The 17,809-nt window shown below is 37.8% G+C and overlaps 1 protein-coding gene across 1 annotated transcript in view; it reads right to left on the bottom strand.

Moving 5' to 3' along the window:
- Window positions 1-17,368, bottom strand: part of LOC107719478 (tectonin beta-propeller repeat-containing protein 2-like) — a 19,202-nt gene extending 1,834 nt beyond the window's left edge. The window contains exons 1-17 of the mRNA XM_016526895.1: window positions 17,201-17,368; window positions 16,404-16,661; window positions 16,170-16,298; window positions 15,683-15,814; window positions 15,121-15,278; window positions 14,709-15,015; window positions 14,472-14,604; window positions 12,955-13,413; window positions 12,140-12,873; window positions 10,923-11,106; window positions 10,641-10,814; window positions 7,534-7,714; window positions 6,930-7,071; window positions 6,467-6,707; window positions 6,260-6,349; window positions 5,918-6,151; window positions 1,847-1,995 (exon numbers count right to left, since the gene is read on the bottom strand). Of these exons, the coding sequence (XP_016382381.1) occupies window positions 1,847-1,995; window positions 5,918-6,151; window positions 6,260-6,349; window positions 6,467-6,707; window positions 6,930-7,071; window positions 7,534-7,714; window positions 10,641-10,814; window positions 10,923-11,106; window positions 12,140-12,873; window positions 12,955-13,413; window positions 14,472-14,604; window positions 14,709-15,015; window positions 15,121-15,278; window positions 15,683-15,814; window positions 16,170-16,298; window positions 16,404-16,622 (3,666 nt within the window). The 5' untranslated portion in view covers window positions 16,623-16,661; window positions 17,201-17,368. The remainder of the gene's footprint in view (window positions 1-1,846; window positions 1,996-5,917; window positions 6,152-6,259; window positions 6,350-6,466; window positions 6,708-6,929; window positions 7,072-7,533; window positions 7,715-10,640; window positions 10,815-10,922; window positions 11,107-12,139; window positions 12,874-12,954; window positions 13,414-14,471; window positions 14,605-14,708; window positions 15,016-15,120; window positions 15,279-15,682; window positions 15,815-16,169; window positions 16,299-16,403; window positions 16,662-17,200) is intronic.
- Window positions 17,369-17,809: the final 441 nt, after the last annotated feature.

Below are 17,809 nucleotides of genomic sequence, written 5' to 3'. Positions count from 1 at the left end.
TTACTGTACGTACAGTACATAATTATTCTTAGAAAACAATTACTGTAATTCACCAAATGGGTTTTTTATGTTCCAAAGGCTGTAGTACATTCCTAGTGGCCAGACTGACTTACTACAGCTGAAATTTGGCCAATATATATTATATAATGTCTATATTGTATGTCGTTGTATATATTAGGTGATTTTGATGATAATTTGACTTGGCACATTAATGTAGAATTGAACTGATGTGCAGTATCAGGTTTAGCTTTGAATGAGATTCATCCAGTCAACTGGAACTGTATGTTTTTAAAGGGGTGGTTCACTGGGTTTTTTCTAGGCTTGATTGTGTTTATGGGGTGCAGTCTAACATGTGTTAATGCTTCGTTTAAAAAAAAAAACGCATTCTTTTTCACATAATTTACCTTTATTCCACACCGCTCTGTCCCTTCTCTGAGAAACGGGCTGATCTTTTCCTGTTTTTATGAAGCCCCGCCCTCAGAAATAGGCGATGGGCTCTGATTGGTTAGCTAGCCCAGTGTGTTGTGATTGGCTAAACCGCCTCTAGTGCGTCCCGCCCCTCACCTCAGCGGCATGTGCTCCGGTTGTATTGTAAACAAAGGCGTCGTTAATATCGCTTATCAGTTTGAGCCCGATAGAGAAGCAGAGGATATTACTGAAGAGGATTGTGCAGAACCTGTGCAAGCACGGCTTTGTAATGGTAGGCCTATGTTTTTTGTTTGTTGTTGTCTCATACTTCATAGAACATTGATTTTGAAACTTGTGAATCCATTAGAATCATTAGAAGACAGAATCGCGATTCATATATGAATAGATTTTTACGTGCACCTCTAGTTTTCTCTTCCTCTTCTCTAAAGCAGCGCTGCATGGCCTCGCCCCCTTTGCTGCCTTTTCCCGAGGGCGGGGTTTATCTGGGTTTGTGATGTCACGAACCCGGGAAGTAACTTGTTGTAGTCCCTACGAGCCGTTTTTGTAGGCATTAAACTGCCAGAATTCCGGCAGAGAAGACGATATCTCCGTTTGCATTGAACTTTCAGCTTCGTAACTTTGCAGATATTGTTTATGCTCAAACAGCAACATTACACACTAACTAACGTTAAAAAAGTGAAATCGCAATCAACCACCCCTTTAATGTTTTTGAAAGTCCCTCTTTTGCACACCAATACAGTAAAAACAGTAATACTGTGATATATTATTACAATTTAAAATAACTGTTTTCACAATTAAAAGAACCAAAGACTTAAACTACTTCAGTCTGTGTGCATTGAATTTATTTAATACACGAGTTTCACAATTTGAGTTTAATTACTGAAATGAACTTTTCCACGACATTCTAATTTATTGAGATGCACCTGTATTTCTTTTTATTATCAATGTTGAAAACAGTTGTGCTGCTTAATATTTTTGTGGAAAAACCGAATACATTTAGATTTTATTCACCTTTGATTATTTTTTAAACAAAAATGTATTTTCAATTTTGATCAATGTAATGTATTAAAGTATTAATTTCTTTCAAATAAATCTTACTGTCGGCGCCAATGGCCTCGTGGGCAGCGCGCCGACATGTAGCGCCTTTGCGCTTCGGGCGTCCCGAGTCCCGGCTCGTGGACCTTTCCCGATCCCACCCCCCTCTCTCTCTCACCCACCTCACTTCCTGTCGACCTACTGTCCTAAATAAAAAGGCATAAAACGCAAAAAATAAATCTTTAAAAAAAAAAAAATCTTACTGACCCCAAGCTTTTGAACATTTTGAACAGTATTTAACTGGATGTAAGCTTGTGTATGAGCTGAAACTGCATTACAGTTAGGATTTAGCAGGCAGTACAGTCATGTCATGCTTGTTTACCTGTTCGGGAGGTTCGATGCAGATCCAGGCAGGGAGCATCATGCTGGGGTTCAAAGGTTGAGTTCCAACCCGAAAATACACCATTCCATTACTATCACACGCCCAAACATTCTGACTGCCACAAGACAAACTGAGAAACTTCACGTGTCCTGTGAGGGAGTAACAGAGAGAGCAAAAGAGAGATTTCCCATGTCACTATGATATTCCAGTGAAATATGATTGGCACATGAGAGGTTCAGAGAATGAACATTCCATTCATGTAAGGTTAAGGGAAAATACTTAGAAAATAGCACACCTTTAAGTGCAAGTTAAATTACACACAAAAGTGTTGAAAGGTTACTTTTTAATACACTTTTCATGTCTCGAAATTCCTTAAATGCCTCACTGTGCCTGGAAATATTCAGCCATCACAGTCCATCTGAGTGGAAGGATAGCCTTCCCCAGACTTCACAAGCTCCGCCTGACAGCAGCGTAATATACACTGTGACTTTGTGCAGGATGTCCGAGTTAAGCTCTACACCATACATCACATCTAGCACCATTTCACTAATGTACATGTCAAGGACATCCAGGGCCATTTTTCCAGTCTCTTTAGTGAGCAGTAGGACTGTGGGGGGGGAGGGTCTAGAACTGTACAGAGGTCTTGTCTGTAAACTATGATATGATAGGGAAACCTTGAAAAGACATTTATATGTCATAAGGGCTTTGTTGAGGACTTAGATAGCAAATCTTAACATAACGTGATACACTAGCACACATTCTCTCCTTTTACAGCTCATATCGTCTGTCACACTTTCCATGGCATTATTCATTTTGCAGTATGATTACATATCTACTAAGCAATATATATGATCAAAACACACTATTTAATATTTACACTATTGCTCAAAAGTTTGGTAAATAAGATTATTTATTTATTTATGGAAAGAAATTAACACTTTTATTCAGCATGGATGCATTAAACTGATCAAAAGTAAAACATTTATAATGTTACAAAAAATATATTTAAAATAAATGCTTTTCTGAAATGATGGTTTCTACAAAAAAAGTACAAACATTTTCAACATTTATAATAATAAGAAATGTTTCTTAAGCACTAAGTCAGCATGTTAGAATAACTTCTGAAGAATCATGTGACACTGAAGACTGGCGTAATAATGCTGAAAATTCAGCTTTTGCCATCACAGGAATAAATTACATTTGAAAATATGTTAAAATAGAAAATGCTTAATTTAAATTGCAATAATATTTCACAACATTACAGTTTTTACTGTATTTTTGATCAAATAAATGCAGCCTTGTCGATCATAAGGAACATATTTAAAAATCTTACCGACCCCAAACTTTGAATGTTAATGAATATAAAATTATACACAGAACTGTTAAGATAAAAATTAAGAAAATTATTTGGACTCTTTCTAGTTTTCAAACAAATAACAGCTAAAAAAAATTGGTTAGAAAAATAGCTTTCTTTTTTTTTTTTTTTGCAGATGCCACCTAGTTCAATATTTTTTCGTATGAAATGAATACCTTTTTAAATGTAGTTGTTTAAATATAACTGTCACCTAAAGCAAAACTGAAAAACAAAAAACTTCAAATGTATTTTTTCTACTATTGATGTGCTGTTTCACATTCTTTCGCTGAGTTAGATAGTACGAAATACACCTATCTACCAAATCAATGCAAAAAAAAATATTGTGAGGGCTTGATGAACACAATGAATGAAAACAAGAGATACTTAGATGTCGTCACACCCGTGGCCTTTGGCCGCAAGAGCTCTTTACATACTGTGCTGATTCATTACCAACAGAACAAAGATAAAGCAAAGCTGACGCTTCAGTTCATTGTACAGCCTTTTTCTAAGCCATTACTGTTTTCCTGCTGTAGCATTTTAAGAGTTTTCCTGAAACGTGACAACTCATTGAGGACATGTAAAACAAAAGAAGGTTCATGAGACTCATCGAGACTCTAAAGAACCAGTATTTCAAGATGCTTCATTAAACCTGACAAACTCCAATAACCCTCTCTGAGACTTGGTCCATAGGTCTGAGTCTAAAAACACTGAAAACATCATGTGCCCGATCTAAAAATGCCCATAGATCCAGGACTAGCCCCAGACTCATCTTTCACATTGCCGCTCAAACGAAAACCACCCGAGACGGACAGGGCAACAGCTGTTCCATCACATGGCTTTGCCTATTTGGGTCTCCATCCTGCCACATCACAAACACAAGCACACACAGACACAAAACACACACACTTGTGTGTGACAAACAATAAACAAACGCCTTCCATTGACAGCACTGAAGTGCAAGCTGTGTAATTAAAATATGTCTGATGTAATCAGATTAGATCAACCTGCATTGTCATTTCAGCGGAAAGCTGCACTGATTGCATTTGGGAGATTGTAAACTTGTGTCTCGTTACCAAATTCACTGATTAAATGTGTGTTTAATGCATTCCTAAAGCCTAATCACTGCAAAATTCAATACTAAAGGACTGATCTCTTCCTTTCATGACCTTTGATAGTTAGCTTACCGGCTTTATTACAAAACATGTGTTATGCAAGAACCACCTGCTTGAATTAAAAATATAAACAGGACCCCTAGCAACAGGCGGTTTTGATACATAAAACCATAGCTTGCTATTTAACCTGCTGGAAGCTCAAGATTCCAAGAAATGGAAATTAAGACACGAAAGTGAAAGATATGTGTGTTTAGTAGGAGTGTCGCTTCTGTGGAAGTGGGCTGGTTATGCGTGAATATGACTGAAGTACGTCAGCGGCAGACCATGTGGACAGCCAGGAGACATGGTAATCTGAACTAGGAGAAACAGGAGAGGGTCCTCAACAAGGTATGCCCAACATGCGTCATTCTGTCACACATGACCTGTGTATACGGCACTTGAGACCTTGAGGAGCACATTATTTAAATCAGGTGTCAGACACATCATCATAAGGAAGACTATTAAGTGTTATCTAATGCATACGTGAGTGAATGCAAACAAGCAAAAAAAAAAAAAAACACTCTAGTAAGTAGGTCTGAAGACCTTTTTGTAGGGATCATTTTTAGTTATTAGTAAAATAATAAAAAAAATGTCATACATACATTACAAATTCACCCCAAAGTAAGCAAGTAAATAAATAAATAAATAAACAAACAAGCAAATTAATAAAAATTTATTTTTGCATTGTTGCTTAAATCACCCCCACAAATTCTCACTACCATTATGTTCAATTAACACTTTTATTCAGCAAGCATCGAATTGATGAAAAGTAACAGTAAATTACAGAAATTCCATATCAAATAAATGCTGTTCTTTTAAACGTTCAACTCATCAACACTGAAGTAATGGCTGCAGAAAACTTTGCTCTGCCATTAGAAGTATAAATAAACAAATAAATGGTAAGACTTTACAATAAGGTTCATTAGTTAACATTAGTTAACTACATTAGTTAACATGAACTAAGAATGAACAATACTTCTACACCATTTATTAATCTTAATGCTACTTTCAGCATTTACTAATTAATTATTAAAATCACAAGTTGTGTTTGTTAACATTAGTTAATGCACTGTGAACTAACATGAATAACCAATGAATGACTGTATTTTTTATTAAATAACATTAACAAAGATTAATAAATAGTGTAATGCATTGTTCATTGTTCGTTGTAGTTTTTAAAAAGTGATTTCTGTTAAATAAAATATCTCCTTTTGAAGTGGACTTTGAACTTTGTAACTTTGCAGATCTTTTTTATGTTCAAACAGCAACATTACAGACTAACTAAAGTTGAAAAAGTGAAAAAGCATAATAGCACCCCTTTAAATTGTAAAGTAATAATGATCATATATGTTTTAATACTGATGATACTGATGGCAAAAACATGTAATGAAAATGGGGGGTGCTTCATTTTCATGAAAACAATGCCACAAATGCATTAATATATTATTTTCCTCTAAATGTTTTTGGTGTTCTTGGATTTGGTGTTCTCACATTACAAGAGCTTAAATTTAGCCGGCATGTGATCCACTGATAAATCTATTGTCAATGGAAAGAAAATTCTCTCACCAAGCTGGCTGAGGTCCAGCAATGTCCAGTGCATTCCTGTGGAGCAACTGGCTGATAAAGTGCGGATGTGGACACGACCGTAGTGATCTAAACCCCACAGAGCGTCACGACAGGCAGAGAGCTGCACCATCTCTACGTCTGGAGGAAACTGTATGGTGAAGGGCCGCATCTGGAGGTCTTGGTCCCAAATACAGAACAGGTCTTTCCTGCTCTGACCTAACCATAGGAAACTCCCTGTGGAGACATCAGCGAGATTTTAATTGTGTATAATAATATTTAATTGCTTTCTGCAAGACAACAGATACTGCACGATTTGAAGAGGAAGACAGGATTTCTACATACCCTCTTTAGCTGGAACAGCAGAGGAGAACACAAAGGCCCATTTTGTGGCAGAAGCTGTTCCTCTGGGTACAATACTTTTCCAAAATGTCCCTGCATTCAGATAAACATCACTATAAAATAATGAAATTTTCAAACAAGATCCTCAGTCAATAGAAGAGCATATTTCAGTGCTAAGCCACCATGTTTCCCATGCTCAGTGCATCATACCAATGAGGCTGCCTTTGGCAACATGAAACTCGTTGCGTCCAGAAGCAATCCACACACCACTGGTGCTGACACTGATGAGGCTAGGCTGGCACTGGGAGTGCTGGGAAAGGAAGGCCACGCGCAGACGTTCAGCTACCCGCTCGACCGGAGCTCTGGTGGCTGTGGCGACAGTCTGTGTGGCCTGGATCAGAGTCTGGAAAAGACTGCCCTGATCAAACACCACATAGTCTGTGATGCTCACCTAAATGAAAAAGTCATAAAGACAAAAAATATGGTCACTGTTTCGGAAAATCTGAAACATTTCTGCTAGAAAGCAGCAACAAGCTTTAGGAATAATTAGCATTTTTACACGAAATGTGTGATTCATCGACAGTAAGGGTGTTAAACACTCAACATACAGGCAGAACATCTGACCAACTGTAGAAGAGGATGTATTGTGCATGTGTACGTTACATATATGTACCTGCCACCAGTGGTCATCTTCACCCTGGGGTTTTTTAGCTGTGACCCCTGTTCTGAACCATAAGTTGCCACTGGTATCCAATGCCCAGACTGTGTTATTCTCACCCAGAGCAATACAGATGGGTTCCAGACCTTGGCTCTCACTATGGACACACATAAACACATATCTCAATGTTTATGCTACAGCAAAAGCTAGCATATAAATGGTAATTTATGCACAATATACATCAACAACATGCTTTGAAATGCATTAATTAACAAAGCACAATATTAGGGTTGGCAGGCCATAAATCAAATATTCATAAATCAAATTGTCAAACTGGTGCGACATATATATAAACGTATTTAAACATAACTAATCTATTGAAAACATGTGTATACTTTACATAAATGTACTTTAAACAAATACTTTTGTTACATTACACATTCCGTACTTCCGATTTGCAAAATAAGGTGGACACAACTCTGACACTGCATTATGTGGCAACTTGATGTCCAATGTAAAATCTTAACGCTGAAGTAAAACCAGTCCAGAACCATTGTTTTATTTATTCACTATAGTGAATTTGCTATCAGCTACGAGAAAACCACGCTGGCAAACATACCTGACGGTGTCATACTTCCAGTGCTCCCCCTCTGCACAGTAGCTGCTGAGACCCTCTCTGTAAAACACGCCCCTCTGCTCGCTCAGTGCCCACACCACACTGCCCCGTGCTGCTATCTGCGCCATGGGGCACGGACAGTCCACCTTCACTGACCGCGCACATGGCCTGTCCACACTCAGCCCTGAAGACACACATAGAGCAACAGCATTCCAGCTGATTTATGCATATTTTCATGGTTCCCAATGAAACCACAAACTGCTACTAGTCAACATTTTTTGTAGTTTTCCAACATTTTCCAGTACTAATGACTTCTACTGGAATGGTAGGGGTCATAAAGAGATGATAAGGCTTTAACAGAGCTTTATTGTAACGGCCATGGCCAGCAGGAGTTGATTATGCTCTTCATTATTACATAATACCAAAGCAGAGCCCAGCCCAAAGTTACATTCCTTTAAAACAAAACAATGTGACAGCAGGAAACACCTAGAATTGCAAAAAACTCCCCGCTTTTGTTCGCTATAGCTACAGAGCCTCTTGCAATAGCTTTTCATTCTATTCATAATATATCTGGTATTTTTAGAGCAAGTAAAGAACAGAAAATTTCTGTCTATGCTGACGATGTAGTGTTGTACGTCTCAAATCCGGAAGCCTGTTTTCCTTCTGTTTTGGATATTTTGAAACAGTGTTTCGGGCTATAAATTACATTTAAATAAGAGTGAGTTCTTCCCAATTAATTCGGCTGCAAGGGCTCTTTCAGTATCAGCGTTCCCATTTAAGTTAGCCTCAGATTTTTTTCGTTACCTGGGAGTTATAGTAACGAGGAAACACGTAGATCTTTTCAAGCATAATTTTATTCCAATTTTGGATCGAACGAAACAGGATCTTGCTAGGTGGACAACTCTTCCAGTATCACTTGTAGGCAGAAGTAATGCCATAAAAATGAATATTTTGCCTAAATTTCTTTTCTTATTCCAAAACATGCTAGTCTTTATACCAAAAACTTTTTTTAAGACTTTAGATCGAATATTTTCAGATTTTATTTGGAATGGAGGCCCAGCAAGGATTCAGAAATTATTTCTCCAGCAACCCAAAAGATTAGGCGGATTTGCACTTCCTCATTTTTTTATTTTATTACTGGGCAGCGAATATGCATAGCATTTATATTGGAGCCAGTCGCATTACGGTCTTTGTTAATCGGTTCCAGCATGGGTTGAAATGGAATGTGATTCTTGTAGCAGAGTTTCTTTACATGCGTTGTTATGCTCTTCATTGTCTATTAAATCTTCTTGTTATTCTTCTAACCCCTTAGTTTTACATAGTCTAAAAATCTGGAAACAATTTAGAAAACATTTCGGTTTCCAGGCAATGTCGTGTCTGTCTCATATAAAAATCCTTCTTTTTTGCCTTCCATATCAGACGGAGCATTTGCACTATGGTTTAGAAGGGGCACTGTAAATATTAATGACCTTTTTCATGAGAACACTTTTGTAACCTTCTCATATCTTTCAGAGAAATTCAATCTTCCAAAAACTCACTTCTTTAGGTATCTACAGACTCTTGAATTTATAAGAAATACATTTTCTCACTTCCCTCATGCACCTCTTAAATAAGAGATTGACCAAATCTTGGAAATAAAAGTTTCCAAAGGAGATCAATCTCTGATGTTTTTCTTTTAAAGGTTGAACCATGTCCTTTAGTGGCGCTGTTTGGACTTAATCCTACAAAGGTGTCTCTATCTTTACAGTCAAGTGCTTTAGCCTTTTGCTTAATAATTGCTAAAAAATAAAGACTGAAAATATATGAAGATGTGAACCCATTTTATTCAGTTCCCCCCCCAAAAAATCTACTTTTTTTCCGAGGCGTTCCCCCATAGCGACCCCTAGAGGACGCAGTTCGAAGTTCCCATGAAAGGGAATTATACTATTCAACTGGAAAAATCCTTCTCCGCCCAACTACTTTCATTGGATGTATGACCTGTTACAGTTTATTCAAATAGAGAAAATTAGATATGCAATTCATGGCAATACAGAAGATTTCTATACAATTTGGCAACCTTTTATGTTGTATTTTTTAAAATAACATTCCTATATGTAGCCCTTCCTATACATCTAACCCTGGCTGTACCTGTCTTTTCTTTTGTTCTTGAATAATTGAAACTCATTTAAGAGCGTACTAGGAAAGAAATTGTCTGATACCTGGCATTTAGCAGTGATGGCTCAGGTGCAGTTTGTTAATTTATTTTAGTTTATTTATTCTCTTTTTCTTTTCTTTCCCCCTCCCCCTCTATGTGTATATATGTATTTTGGTCCACATCATCTCTAGACTGTATACATGCAATGGGTATATATATATATATATATATATATATATTTTTTTTTAATACTATTCTATTTGCACTATTGAGTTGTAATATATTTGTATGTTTCTGGATTATAACCCCCCCTTTTTTTACCACAATACCACACGTGATATGACTATTTATTTTGTCAGTTTAGAGGAAAACGAAAGTGTCATTGTTTAGTCACACCCATATAAAGTATTTTCTTTCTTTTATGCAACACAATTGGATAAACTGTGGTTGCTCTTTTCCATTCAATTACACTGCAGTATAAATCAGATTTTGTCAGTTAATACAATCTTTTTCAAGTCATATGGACCACTTTTATGGTGTTTTTGGATCGTTTTTGATCCTTGAATGTCCTCAGCCCACATAGGAACTAATTGTATAAAAAAAGCAACTAGTGCATTTCTCCATTTGTGTTACATTGGAGAATTAAAGTCACATGTGTTTGGAACAACATAAAGGTGAGTAAACAATCACTGAATTTTCATTTTTGGGTGAACTGTCCTGTTAACTTAAATACAATGAGTTGTTTTTAGTACATACAGCACTCTCTAGTGGTCCAATAGTGAAATAACATCTCGCTCTGTGGTCTGTGGTGATATGTGCAGTTTGCAATTCTGTTAAGTGACAGCAACTGTGTGCGAGTAATGTTTATATAGGTATAAAGTTTTATGAATTAAAAGTCGATACAGATTACTCAATTAAAGCTTTTCAGGGTTATTAAGTAGAATCTGTCAGTATGTTGTGTGTTGTTCTCCCATACCTGTCTGTATGTACAAGTCTCCATTAGTGCGAATAATCCAGGCTGTGTCATCACCAAGTGCTACAAACGCTGTGTCGTCCAGGGCTTTGTACCAGTGTCTCTTCCCCTTGATGGTGACTTTCCCACAAGCGTAAGCAGTCATGGTCTTCTGCTCCACCTTCCACAGCAATGAGCCTAAGAAAACACATCAGCAACAAGACAACGCTTAGTCAAGAACACCAAAAACTAATATTTGTTTACACAATGTTTGTTTGTTTAACAAAACAAATCTATGCCCCTTACCTGTTGGGGACAGCGCCACCTGATGGACATTTTCCTCAAACTTCTGCCAGCTCAAGCTACTGTTGGGAAGACCACTACAGAAAAGGCCTCCTTTAAAGTCCAGACACCAGATATACCTGTCCGTCACTACAAGACTGAGGATGCCACAACCAGGCCCACTGTAGCCCATCCAGCTTTCAGCCAACTTCAAACAAAGAAAAGAAAAAAGAAAAAAAAGAAAGAGATTAAAACAGAGAACACATGACATAAATATAATTTAATATGGTGATTCTGACAAAGACTTTTAAGAACATTATACTGCTGTTCATACTTTTACAGTATATGACAGTAAAGACATCTATAACGTTACAAAAGATTGCTATTTCAAATAAATGCTATTCTTTTGAACTTCCATTCATCAAAAAACTGTCAGGGTAAAAAAAAAAAAACACACAAAAATAAATATTAGCATAACTGTTTTCAACATTGATAATAACACGAAATGTTTCTTGAGAAGCAAATCTGCATATTAGAATGATTTCTTACGGATCATGTGACACTGAAGACTAGAGTAATGGCTGCTGAAAAATGTGACCCTGGACCACAATACCAGTCATAAGTAGCACAGATATATTTGTAGCAATAGCCAACAATAAATTGTATGGGTCAAAATTATCGATTTTTCTTTTATGCCAAAAATCATTTGGATATTAAGTTCCATGAAGATATTTTGCAAATTACTACCGCAAATAAATCAAATCTTAATTTTTGATTAGTAATATGCATTGTTAAGGACTTCATTTGGACAACTTTAAAGGCGATTTTCTCAATATTTTGATTTTTTTGCACCCTCAGATTCCAGATTTTCAAATAGCTGTATCTCGGCCAAATATTGTCCTATCCTAACAAACCATACATCAATGGAAGCTTATTTATTCAGCTTTCAGATGATGTATAAATCTCAATTTAAAAAATTTGACCCTTATGACTGGTTTTGTGGTCCAGGGTCACAAATCAGCTTTGCCATTACAGGAATAATAAATGTCTTTTTTTCTATATTTTAGAATAGAAAAAATTTAAATTGTAAGACTATTTCACAATATTACTGTTTTTACCGTATTTTTGATCAAATAAATTTCTGAAAGGTAGTGTATTTTACACAATTATATAAATTATACAAGTATCTTTCTCCTGATCTACTACAGATCTCTTATCTATTAGTTGGTTAGCTCTCTAACCTGGTCAGCTTTGAGGAGCTGTGTCTCTTCGTCCTCATTCTGCTTAGCAGATGAGCTCTGCAAGCTCAGGGCGTTCAGTCCGTCCCCCAGACTAGCACTGGATGGCACTCCATGTGCATAGATGTCCTCCTCGTCACTAGATGGCGTTGGCTCGGGTTCCGGGGAGTAACCTAGCGGCCTAATGGGATCATAAGATAAATCCAAATTAAAGTCTCCATGTAAACTCTGATTAAAATGTTCCTCCGAATCCTTTAGGGTGTCTTTGTTCTCCTTCACATATTCCTTCATGATGTCCTGCTCGTCAGCTGCCTGCATGTATGAGAAGGTACATTCCAGCAGCATGTCCACGTCAGGCGTAGCTGCAATTTGCTCATTTTCTGCAAACACGTTTTCACTGTACACCTGACACTCCATGTCTTGTAGTGACAGTGATGTAGGGCAAGGCGGTAGGGTCTCTGCTGTTTGGTTAAGTGGACCCTGACGAGACTCTTCGCTCTGTAAGGGTTCTGATCGGCTAAGAATGGGAAAGGCATCGGAATTGTGGGATTCTCCACAGATGGAACCGTCCTGGTCCGGTGAGCCAGCACTGAGCAGGTCGAGGCTGCTGCACAGGAGGCTGGTGTGGTCTGAAGGAGGCTCGCTCATGGGTGTGTTTAGAACGTCACTGCCTGCACCTTCCTGGCTGAAAACACTCTCTGACCAGCTGCTGCGCTCGCTGACACGATTCCCACTATCTGCAAGAATGTATGGAGAACATCAGTGAATGGAATATAATCAAATTTACACACCACATCATGTGATACTGATCCTCTTACCATGCCGTCTTCTCTTGCCTTTCTTCTTCAACTTGATGGCCTTGACCACCAGCTCCTGCTGGAAGTCTTCTTGGGTGATGGTGCTGTATCGGCTGGAGGAAAGCTCTGAGGCCTCTGTGGTGGTAAACATGCCCTGCGCGCTCTCCCATGAAGTGATTGAGCTGCTGCGGCTGCGGGACTCCATTGTACCCAAACTGGCCCGCTGCTGCTCCAAGTCCTCTTCCACCTCCAGAGCCTCTACCACATGACTGAATTCTTCAAGATGCTGCTCCTCCTGCACCTCCTCTGACTCCTCAACCCCATCATGCACCTCCTCTGAGTTAGGACTGGCTTGAGTCTCCTGCTCTGTAATAATGGGCATGGTCCTGATTGGCTGAGCCGTTTCAACGGCGCCATTAGGAGGCAGCAAAATAGTGGGTGTGGAAAGAGGAGATGTAAAACGGTTGGAGTGGTCTAATACTGAGAGAAAAAAAACATAAGAAAGATATGTATGTGAGATACAATGGCCCTAAAAGGAGTGTGGACACTCAAGCAATACTTCAAAAAAAACATTTCAAGCAAAAAGTTTGTTGACACTTGTCAAAAGCATTGGATCATTTTCATAGGAAATCTTCTCACAGCAAATTTACAGCAAAACACTTTTAGTGTGACATTTTTTGGGGCTACTGGTTGCAGCTACCTTAAGTTTAGGGTCTTTGTTTGTTTGTTTTGTTTTTTTTAAAGAAATTTATACTTTTATTCAAGTTATACTTTTATAAAACAAAGGGACAATTTACCCAAAAATGAAAATTTGTCTTATTTTTTCTTTTTTCACATTCTACATAAGTCAATGGGGACCAACAACTATTTGGTTTCCCCCGTTCTTCAAAATATCTTCTTTTGTGTTCATCAGAAGAAAGAAATTCATACAGGTTTGGAACAACTTGAGAGTGAGTAAATGATGACAGAATTTTTATTTTTGGGTGAACTAGCCTTTTACTACTAGCCACTTTTACTCAAAAGTGAGAGTAAAGACATTTATTTGTTACAGAAGATTTCCATTTCAGATAAATGCAGTATTTTCAGTATATTCAGATAATAATAAGAAATGATTCTTATGCACCAGCATATTAGAATAATTTCTAAATTACAGTTTAAAATACAAATGTGTAGTAAATAAATGTAATGATATTTTAAAATAATACTGTTTTTACTGTATTTTTTTTATCAAATAAATGCAGCCTCAATGAGTATAAGAGATGCTTCAAAACATTAAAAAACGTAGTGATCCCTAAACTATCTGCTAAGAATTTAAATATCATATTTTTGTTGAGAGAGAGGGAGGGACACACATCAACAACCATAACTCATGAAGCTACGATTCATCATTTCATACCAATTGACCCAAAAGGATGACTAAGTAAACAATTTTTAAACTGCCGAGGGCAAAAGAGGCTTTTTCCTTTTTATCTGAGTACTGCTGATGGAGCAAAGTGCATGACTAAAACTGCTATTACGACATCAGTACTGCAACTCACAGTTGGAAACCAATCCCTCAGGGCAATTTGAGATCCGCAAAATGTCCCGATCTCCTTTCAGAATGAAGATTTCATTCTCAGTGCATGACACAGACACAATATCTCCACTGCTTTCCAATCCTCCAATGATGACCTTAATGAGCAAATGAAATAAGTGAGAAAAACAACACAAATTAAGATTGCATTGGCAACATTTCAATTAAATATATAATTTAGATTCAAGGAGTGCATTCTTACTTGATTGGTACAGTCCACAACATAAACACTATATTCATTCCAGCTGAGGACCCAGCCCTCCTTCAAGAAGCAGCTGACCATTCCCAACTGTCTTTCTGAAGGTCTGTAGCCAGTGTTGGGGCCTGAACGAGGGAACAGCTCAAACGGAGGTATATCCTGATTAAAAAGTGGCTTTAGGACGTGGGTCTCCCCGACACGTCCCCGCACATCCGTCCTCCACAGACGCAACCCTGGCCTGGCTGCATAAACCACCAGATCGCTCTGCTTGCACAGAGCTGGTTGGAAGCAGGCACCAAACTTGCCATTGCTGTAAAAATAAAGCCAGATATCAAGAATTCAGCATACACTCAGTGCTGCAATCCTGACAATAATAAACATACTTTTAGGAGAAGATGGACTGAGGGTTTTGTACCTTTTACGTGGTTTAGTGCCCAGCTGATGATGTGACTGCTCTTGCGTGTAGAAGAGCATTGAGCGCTGATGGGAAGAAACCAAAAGTACTTTCTGACTATATTCCAACTGAACTATTGCTGAAGGCTCTTCAAAGAGGACCACTGGATTACACACTCCCTAAAAGACCAATGCGCACACGCACACACACACACACACACACACACACATATTCAGCCATTAGACAGTATGAGGGTTTTGTACCTTTTACGTGGTTTAGTGCCCAGCTGATGATGTGACTGCTCTTGCGTGTAGAAGAGCATTGAGCGCTGATGGGAAGAAACCAAAAGTACTTTCTGACTATATTCCAACTGAACTATTGCTGAAGGCTCTTCAAAGAGGACCACTGTATTACACACTCCCTAAAAGACCAATGCGCACACACACACACACACACACACACACACATATTCAGCCATTAGACAGTAAAAAAATCTGATTTCAGACAGAAAGACAGAACTATACTGTCCATCTAACTGCAAATATCTGAAATACACTCAACTGACTGCTTATAAAAGTCTTACTTGATCCAAGTCCACAGCAGAATAGACCACCCTCCCTTTATCATCACCAGAGAAGAGCTTCATGCCATTAGCACTCCATGCTAATGCAGTAATTGTGCTTTTGTGCAAGCCCACAACATCAAACCTTCTCAGCTGTAATAGGACAACAAAAAATGTGACACCATGGTCCACAGACTAATAAGATTTATTCATCAATAATCAGATTATCAATTAGATAAATGTGTCTTTATGCTTTTTTTTTTTCTTGTAGGGACACAAAAAAGGGCTACTTTGGACATACACAAACCTTAAATAATGTTAAAAGCTAAATAAAATAAATGCTTAATTTTTATCTTCTAATTACACAGATGGAAAGTAAAAATGTTGTATTAAATAGTCATTGTTATTCCAATATAGTGTGAATAATCATTGAGTTAAATGAAACCTAATCACTTATTTAAATGAAACTCTTGCTACTTGAAAACTGTAATCAGAGATGAATTTGTACCTGTTTATTTCTACCAGGCAATGGTGACACAAGCTGAAAGAAAGCAACCCGGCCCGATGCCGTCCCGACAGCCACAAGATCATCGAAACAACTCAGCAATTTCACTGCAGTAATGGCCTCACATTTGCCCTATTAAAACAGATTATAAAAGATATATTGTATAAAACACTACCTAACCAGATGAGATCAACAGTGAGTGCTGCCGAAGAGTGAGGAAGCACTAAGCAGACTTACCTCTAAATTGTATTTGTTCATTTGGCTTACTCTCCTGCAGTAAAGGTACAGCATGCCGATGCTGCTGCCAATGGCTATATAATCATTGTTGCTGTCCAGTGCAGTCAAGTAGACCAGGACTGAACGGAAACCTTTCTGGACTTTAGCAGGAATGGCATTGAGAAGGTAGTAGAGGGGGCAGAACTCCCTCAAGGGCAGCAGTGCTGGATGGGTGGCCATGGTCACCCTATGGATCTGTGCTTCCTCTGACGATGAAATCAAAAAAAAAAAGGCAATTTCAAAAGTCCATTTCCAAGTACAAGATTATAAAAGTTAATGTTTCTGATCATAAAATAAAAGTTATTATGAAGCTTTATTCTTTTATTGCTTAACTTAATCACGTGAACAGTCAAAAATACAGCTAGTCATTGATCTTTCTAACACAACGCGTCCACTCCGCATTGACACTAAAAGTATCAATCGCATCCAAACGTCTGTATAGTCTAGTCTAGTGAACTAAATAGTGAACACACCCAAAAGCCAATATTAACAACATTAACCACGCCTCAAATTCACAACATAAGAGAGCATCTTCTCCTATTTTACAACACTACAAAGGTCCCATCGTTTTAAACACGCTAATGCAGGACAGTACGCGTCCAACTGATATATTTGTGGCCTAAGCACTTTGAATAAATATCAAAGACCAGTAATAAAAAGAACAGTCGTTTACAATTTGCTGTAAGAGATTTGTGTTTTCTAGTTAGCGAACTCTACGCGGTAAACCACCTGAGCTTTTCAGTTTGCACAAAACTTACCACCGGGAAAAGTTCACACTGATTATGAACCTTTTATGAAACGATTATGAAACGTTTTTATAGTTTAGATGAGGGCGATCTGTTGACATCTCTGCTGCTTTGACAGATAGCTCTTGTTGACAAGCTCGTGTTGTTCTTCGTTCTGTTTTGGGTTGAAAAAGAAAATTAACTCTAGCGACACCTACAGCAGTGGAAGTGAAACTCACGTCGATTAAATTCCTTCTCAGAATCAGAATCAGAAGAGTTTTATTACCAAGTATGTTTACACACACAAGGAATTTGACTTGACGACAGGAGCTTCCAGTGCAGAAGAAAGTACAGACACAGTGCAGACATACATGATAGTGCCGACATACATAGGAATAACATAGGAATAACTTTTCTCTCACGGTAAAGTTTTACTTAAACAAATGTAGAATTTTTTAAGTTTATCCAAGTTTTGTGACATTTAAAAATAATGTGTGATCTATGTATGATGCTTGGATTTATTGTGTTTGTGTTTAACAGTGATATAACGCCTGCTTGACGAGGTTTAATAAACAAACAAACAAACTCTCTGTGGACTGTATTTACATGAATCTTTTCATGTTGTCCTACTTGAAATATTCA

This window comes from Sinocyclocheilus rhinocerous, unplaced genomic scaffold (genome assembly GCF_001515625.1).
Source record: "Sinocyclocheilus rhinocerous isolate Xijiao unplaced genomic scaffold, SAMN03320098_v1.1 scaffold1234, whole genome shotgun sequence".
Taxonomy (NCBI): Eukaryota; Metazoa; Chordata; class Actinopteri; order Cypriniformes; family Cyprinidae; genus Sinocyclocheilus; species Sinocyclocheilus rhinocerous.
The sequence above is the reverse complement of the archived record's forward strand: the minus strand, read 5'-3'. Positions and strand labels throughout refer to the sequence as shown.